This window comes from Silurus aristotelis (assembly GCF_946808225.1).
Source record: "Silurus aristotelis genome assembly, chromosome: 11".
NCBI lineage: Eukaryota > Metazoa > Chordata > Actinopteri > Siluriformes > Siluridae > Silurus > Silurus aristotelis.
The window spans coordinates 8,223,457-8,230,956 of NC_139584.1; the positions used below are offsets into that span (position 1 = coordinate 8,223,457).

The 7,500-nt window shown below is 35.6% G+C and overlaps 1 protein-coding gene and 1 long non-coding RNA gene across 3 annotated transcripts in view; both read right to left on the reverse strand.

Annotated features, from left to right (window-relative positions):
- dalrd3 (DALR anticodon binding domain containing 3) overlaps positions 1–1,824 on the reverse strand; it is a 10,723-nt gene extending 8,899 nt beyond the window's left edge. Inside the window, exons 1-2 of the mRNA XM_083553708.1 lie at positions 1,438–1,824; positions 1–20 (exon numbers count right to left, since the gene is read on the reverse strand). The exon at positions 1–20 is cut by the window's left edge and continues 285 nt beyond it. Coding sequence (XP_083409834.1) covers positions 1–20; positions 1,438–1,674 — 257 coding nt within the window. The 5' untranslated portion in view covers positions 1,675–1,824. The remainder of the gene's footprint in view (positions 21–1,437) is intronic.
- Positions 1,825–5,063: 3,239 nt separating this feature from the next.
- On the reverse strand, positions 5,064–6,951 carry LOC310732932. Of its 2 annotated transcripts, XR_014535585.1 has the most exons (3): positions 6,380–6,951; positions 6,143–6,171; positions 5,064–5,385 (listed from the first exon to the last, which is right to left on the reverse strand). It is a non-coding gene; the product is annotated as an uncharacterized lncRNA (long non-coding RNA). The 2 variants fall into 2 exon arrangements; XR_014535586.1 differs by lacking the exons at positions 6,143–6,171; positions 6,380–6,951 and adding an exon at positions 5,519–5,674.
- Positions 6,952–7,500: the final 549 nt, after the last annotated feature.

The window sequence follows — 7,500 nt, forward strand, 5'->3', positions numbered from 1 at the left end:
CTTAGAACGGCCTGAGGAACCTGCACACAGACACACCAGCACTATAAATATCCTACGTATGTGCTACCAGCAGGCTCAAAATCACAGATTATTTCATTGTGTCATTTGTACAGCCTTCTAGCCACAATCTTCATAATCTTTAAAGCTGCAATCTGATTGGCTATCAGTGCTGCCAAGTATGCACCACCATCTATGCCTGGTACTACAACCCCAAATCAGAAAAAGTTGGGACAGGAGCAATTGTCTTATCTGATTTGGGGTTGTAATTGGAGAGGTTCTCAGAAGATTCCAAAGGTAACTGTTATCAAGTTAAATACTACTATACTAGACTATGTACTATAAATAAATGAAAATGATGATGATACGCTTTATTCTGTATTCACGAATGCAAACAAGTCAAGTCAAGTGAAGTTTATTTCTATAGCGCTTTTCACAACAGACATTGTCTCAAAGCAGCTTTACAGAAATCAACAGTTAAGGTGAATGGTGTGTATTTATCCCTGATGAGCAAGCCGTGGCGACTGTGGCAAGGAAAAACTCCCTTAGATGTTATGAGGAAGAAACCTTGAGAGGAACCAGACTCAAAAGGGGAACCCATCCTCATTTGGGTGACATCAAGAGTTTGATCATAAATCTTTCAACAATACAGAACACTGGAGAGTGAGAACTAACGTGACAAAAATACATTTTAATTCAAGCTATTTTTATTTGTGTAGCGCTTTTAAAAATAGATATTGTGCCAAAGCTGTTTTACACGGACGAAGTGTAATGCGTTTGTTTCTTAAACATGTAATGATAAAAAAATTTCAGGTTCATTTCAGGTTCACTACAGGGTTATGTAGTTTTGGATTTTGTTTTCCCTCCATAAAAAAAACCTTCATTTAAAAACTGCATGTGTTCACGTGTGTTATCTTTTACTAATATTTAAATTAGTTTAATGATCTGAAACATAAAAGTGTGACAAACATGCAAAAAAAAAAACAAGAAATCAGGAAGGGGGCAAACACTTTTTCACACTACTGTATGTAAATCACACTGAAAAGTTTTCACTGATGCAATACATTATGATGTCATATTGAAAGTGGGCGGGGACTGAAGCTGACTTTTTACATTTCTCAGCATAAAACAGATATTTTACTGCTGAGTTGTGACATGTGTATCCTAGTCATTTATAAGACCATATTCACAAAAAAATCTGTAAAAATAAAAAATTTTAAAATAAAGGTGTATTAAGTGAAGGTGATTAGAGTGTGATTATTGAAGCACAGTATGATTTGAAGGACACTGAGTTGATTATTTAAAGACTAAGAGGAGAAATAAAAGCATCTGCCGCCTCAGGGTTCAAATGATTCAATCAATAACAACAATGTCAACCGCTGTCAGTCGGTGTATCAGTAAACCACCTACACAGCATGGCAGCAGGAACACATGTCTCACCTGTCCGTACGAGTAAAGCGTCGTCAGCACTGTGTTGGGCGCCAGGAAGTCTCTGTTTCTCAGGTTTTTGGCGCTGCTCTCTTTAAACCAGAGCTTGTCGCGCTCGGTGCTTCTCTTCTCCCGGTTCTCGGCTCGTTCGGACTCGGCTTCGTGTCCGGTTTCCCGCTGCAGAGCACACCGCAGCGCCCGTACAGTGGAGCCGATCCGGAACGGCGCCGTTTCCGCAGTCTCCATCATTCACCTCGTTCACAACGTAAACATAACCAATCAACTGAAACCTTGCTGTTAGTAATTAAAATCTATGAGGCCTTTTCATGGACACCCACGCGCTTTCCTTTCCTAACATCGATCACCAGCAATTGACTCAAACCGGACCTTTGGAGTTTTGGGAAAATGTTTCAGTACGGCACATTTCTCTGAAACATATATGCACTGGAAAGACGCCATGTTAAGTGTGGCAGGATTCTGGTGAGGCTTATTTTTAATGCTATAAACCAGCGGTCTTCAACGTTTTTCAGCCCAAGGACTCCATGTGCGATAGAGACATGGGGCAATAATCATTATGCTAGTTGATGTTAAGACAAATACATTCTACACTCAGCTTTGTCTATATTTTTTAATATATTTAAAAATCTATCAAAAAGATTTCTGCATCATAACGAACGTAAATTTTGCAATTAAAATCACAATTTATTAAGTTGTTCACAGTTGTCTTTTATTTGAATAGATTTGCAGTTTCATACATTTTCCCTCTATTATCAGACAATTTAAAATTCACATGAACATCAGCTTTAAGTTAAATAGAACTTTAATGTAATATAGTTAAAAAAAAAATCAATATTTTACCCATGATTTTTTTTTTTTTTACAAAAAAGTATTTGTGATTCAACATTAATTAGCGAACCCAATGCAGTACCGCCGCGGACCACCTAGGGGGTTGCGGACCCCCAGTTAAAGGCCTATGTTATAACATTTGTATTAGTAGTAGTAGTATTTCTATTGTATAATCATAAAAATAATAATCATCATCATCATCCACATCATCCGCCATGGTCCCAAAGCCTAGCTGCAAAAGGAAGATGGTGGACATTGGGATAGCAACAACCCTGTAACAAAACTGTTACGAAAATGATAAGTATGCCATCAGGCTTACAGGCCTCATGAGGACTAAAAAAAGAAAGTAAAAATTACGTTTGAATGTGCCTGATTACTTTAAAAATCATTAGGTTAGCAAAAAGATATAGCACATATAATCTATTTTCCTCATTAGATCTTTAATAAACTTTGTGTTGGCTTTCCTTATAATTTACCCTTTTAGTAGCTAAAATTTTACTCAAACTCAAATAACAGGTAATAATATTGGTAAATAAACACTATTTCTAAGTTTTTTTGTATTTAGAGAAAAGAGTAGATAATGCACTGTAATAAGTCTGTTCCTTCAAAGGAATGGTCATCATTACTCAATAATCCTCAGCACTTGTTCTATCCTAAACATGGTGGTTAATCTGGAGTCTATTCCAGGAATGCTGGGAAGATGGGATGCTGGTCCATCCAAAGGCACCACATGCACATGTGCACATTTCCATACTGATTCAGTACTGCCAAGAGAGATACTGGCATTGTTTTGATTTAAATATATTGTTAGCCAAAAAATTGTTTAATTAAAACAGCTGATGTTTCATAATTAATTGTACAGTAAGTTTAAGTGTGAGTTATAAGCTATATAGCAAATATCTTACTGTTCAGGCAACGACTAGATGATTGTTGTGTTAAATCCAAATAGTGTATTTACCTCCTTAATGATAGGCATAGAATGCGAAAAAATTATTCTACTCCCTATATAGGAGACCATGAGTCTAAGACTGCCATTTGGGATTTAGCCACAAATAAAGAAAAACCAAGAACAAAATACAAAGAAAGGTAGTTGAGCTCTAAAATGTGAATTTGTATAAAGCTAAATGTTTTTTTTAAATGCTTTTGATGTAGTTAAGAAATATGATATGCCAATACTTCAGATTGTCTCCTGGCAGTTTTACACGTAACTTTTGAACTCTTACTGTCTAATGTTTAAGCTAAATGACGAGTAGGCCTGCAGTTACCATTTAACAGATTTGAGCCATATAATATGAGGTAAAATTTATAATGCTCCTCACTCATTCATATAATGGAGTTAAATTATAGTAGCTATATCCTTAGCAGAACATGCCACTTACTACAGGCATAAGCTTGTTCATGTTGACTTTACTTTGGTTTTTAAGTGTTTTTTATGTCTGGCTACATGGTGCTATATCCACAAAGTAAACAACCCTGCGCGTTTAGCAAGACACCAGGGTTGTTAATTAAAAAAAAAAGGTTCAAAGGTCCTCCAGGAGTCCAGTGGTCTATGCTAAGTGTATGCTAAGCGTAGTTAGTAAACACTGCTTTAATGGCAATTTAATGGACCTAATATACTTCTGTGGTATTTAACATGCTGAACAATTATATATGAAGAATAAGGGGCCTCTTTGGAACCATTTTAAACCATTATTTTCTGATGGGATGCATTACAGAGCCCATTATGGCAATTCCCATTAGAAAACCTACTAATATAGTTAAAGGTTAGCTTAAAGATTGTTTGCTACACTATATGAACAAAAGTATTGGAACACCTGACTTTTCCAGCTATATGAGGTTATTCCCCATTTGTTTTTTTACCACAAAGCTGGAGGCACACAATTGTATAGGTGGTCTTTGGATGATTTAGCATTGAATTTTCCCTTAATTGAACTAGGAGAACCGAACCTGTTCCCCTGTACACAAAGCCAGTTTCATCAAGATATGCGTTACATGGGTAGGAGTAGAAGACCGTCAGAGGCCTGCTGTAAAGCTCTAAACTCAACCCTTTTGGGATGAATTGTAACACTAACTGCACCCCAGGCCTCCTCACAATACATCATCAAATTAAATTTTAGCCTTGTGGCTAAATGAGCACAAATATCCACAAGCACGTGTAAAAATGTAGTGGAACTTCTTCCCAAAAGAATAAGGGTTATGCTAACAGCAACTGGGGACTAAATGTGGAATGGGATTTTTAAACAGCACATGCAAATGTTATGGTCAGATGTCAACAAATTATTTTGTCAATATAGTCTGTATGTGCTTAAAGGACAAGTGCAAAAAAGTGATAAAAGTTAAAATATAAACATTTACACATGCCTCCAATTAGAGACCAACATTAGCTAAATATTTATCGCTAATCTCTCGAATGTTAGCTAGCATGATACTAACTCTGATTATACATATGCAGTTCTAATAGCCAGATGTTACTACCAAAACTGCTTTGAGAAATATGCAGTGTACATAACAGCAGATTTTAGATTCCAGAGGAAAGAAATTAGGTCTCTTACGTATAGATTTTCTAAGTCATTAAATCTGAATCCTTGTCCGATGCTATAAAGCCAGCTATAACTTTACAAATATATGATTATAGATTTATGTACTGATGTCAGTGGTGTATTGTTGGTATGCAAATGTAATAAATTCAAATGTAAAAATGTGATAGTAAAAACTCGATTTATGTAATTGCACATTGTATTTACTTCCCACTTCTGAATGTGTGTGTGGCAAAAAGACAAAGGGAGATTAGCTTGGTTCTACATTATTTATTAAAAAAACAAACACATAATTATTCAGATATATTTGTTTTTTTTTTCAGGATTGAACTGAGTTGAAAGACATGCAGAAATGGATTTTGATAATTAGGCTGGTTTCGACCCCTCATGGGAGAAGCCGAAAGAAGAAGAAGAAAAAGAAAAAGAAGGCTGATCTGGATTTCACTGCTGGCTGACACGAAGTTCCCGGTGGCGGTTAATATATCTGGCAATCCGGGAGAAAACGTGTCATTCTGCAGCAACATCGATACAGTTTCACTAATTATAAGAGTCCTGTATCCTGTTTAGTATGAAACAACTAAAAAAAGACAATTATTCACAATATTAGTACATTAAAAGTTTATTTTAATCTATATCAAACAAAATACTGTTTCTGCTCACAGAACATGTATTGTTGGTTTGTTTACAACCATTTTAAACTAGTTTCTCACCTCAGCTACTTTCAAACACACAGGATGTCGAATAGAGGTTGTAGAAATGTCAGTGTATTGCAGGAAAGGTGAGAAACGGAATCCACATTCAGCTGGAAATGAACAAATCAGCTGCATTATGGGTTCCGTTAACCACCCGGCCGCTGAGGTTCACGAAGTTCCGCACATAGGCCTCGAAACACACATAGGTCGTGCATATTCACAAATCTGATCAAGGCTCATACATTCTTTAGACTGTTTTATCGTTGTTGGCGTCAGTGTCTCCATGGATGAAGCCAATCCTGTCTATTTATCTTCCTTCATCTAAAGTTAGGAGGCCTGAAAAACCTGTTTCACGACCAAAAACACACCGATATAGTAAGGGCAGTAGTTTCTCAAGTAAAGGTTGACTGTTGACAAGACTGACTGATGAAAGACAAAATAAGAAGGAATGCATGATAAGGTACTGACGAGCTGCAGCTTTACTCACTGGATATATATATAAAAAATTGTTTGTTGCTGTACATACACTTCCTGCACTTTCACTTTGCAAATCATATGACAAGAAGATACAAACTAACAGATAGCATGAATGAAACAGCATTTGGTATTTAATAGTTTAGCTTTTGGGTGAGTTTTTCTTACTTTTCCTTTAAGCGACTTTCTCTGTGTTCCTGTAGGGAAGCAAATAAAAGCAGAAGCTTGTGAAATTCAATAGTGATGCATACAAGTGTAAAGAAACAAAAGGGAAATACTCGTACTGGCAAATACAAGAGAAACTACAAGAGTAACTTAAAGTAAAAGAAAAGAAAATAGATGGCAGGAGGGACAAGCTAAACAAGTATGGAGCATAGAAAAATTTGATAAAGTTAAGACAGTTACCTTGAAGGACTGCCAAGTCTTATCCGTCCTGGCCATTCTCACTTCTCCCTCTTGCCCGTGCTGCTCAGTTCTGTCTGTTCATGTGAATATGTGTGAGTATTTATAAGTGTTCACTTCCTCTTCAGAAATCTGAGAAACATTTTCACTTTCACTTCTTCACTGGGCTGCCCACAGACACTCCCACCATCCTTGTCTTCCTCTGTCCGTCTTTCTTTTTCTATCTATTATGTCCTTTATGTCCTTGATACATCTCAGACATTATGCTTTTTCGAATCAACTTCCGTCCTTTTAATGTTCCATGAGTTACTGTGTAGAGAAAGTTTGTCCTTAGTAGAAAAAAACATGTTATAAAAGCTTCTCAGTGGTTAAATGAACATGCTTGCAGTTTTTTTTTCTCACACTCTAACTGCAGTTTATGTTTTATATTAAAAATTAGCAGGTTTCATTTTTGTCAAGGGACCTAAGAGCTGATAATAAGTAATGAAAATGCATCTAACTCAAAATCTAGTTTCATCCTATCATGACATTTACATACTTATTCATCTACCGAACCAGGATGTATACAAATAATTAAAAAAAAGAAACGAAAAGAAAGGCACATTTTATGTTGGACTGTAGTTGCATGTAGGGGTCAGAAGGTGTTTATTAATGTTCTCTAACATTAATGTCGTGCAACTTATTATAAATCACAATTTGAAATCAGTGTGCTGAACCAAATACATTATTATTATTTTATTATTTTTGTTATAGTGGATGCTTTATTATGATCTAAACCTTATAATATAGGATAAAATGGATGGCTGTTTAACAAAAATAATCATTTAACAGTTGATAAAACTATCATTATTATTTTGTTAGGAAAGTTTTTTTTTTTTTTTTTTTACTAAATTGTGTGCAGTGCTTTCCCAGGCTTTCAACAACAGGAGAATCTTCCTGAAAGCAAATTTTGTACTTTACAGTTTCTCAGTCACATGACAAGCTGTGTTTGTTTTTAAGAAATAAAGGAAAATATCCCAGTGAAGAAAACAACTATTAATATCATTTTTATATGTTATATGCTAACTTTAAGCATAATTAACAATTTGTTGGCAATGCCGAAACAAAACACTGTAACAAAACTT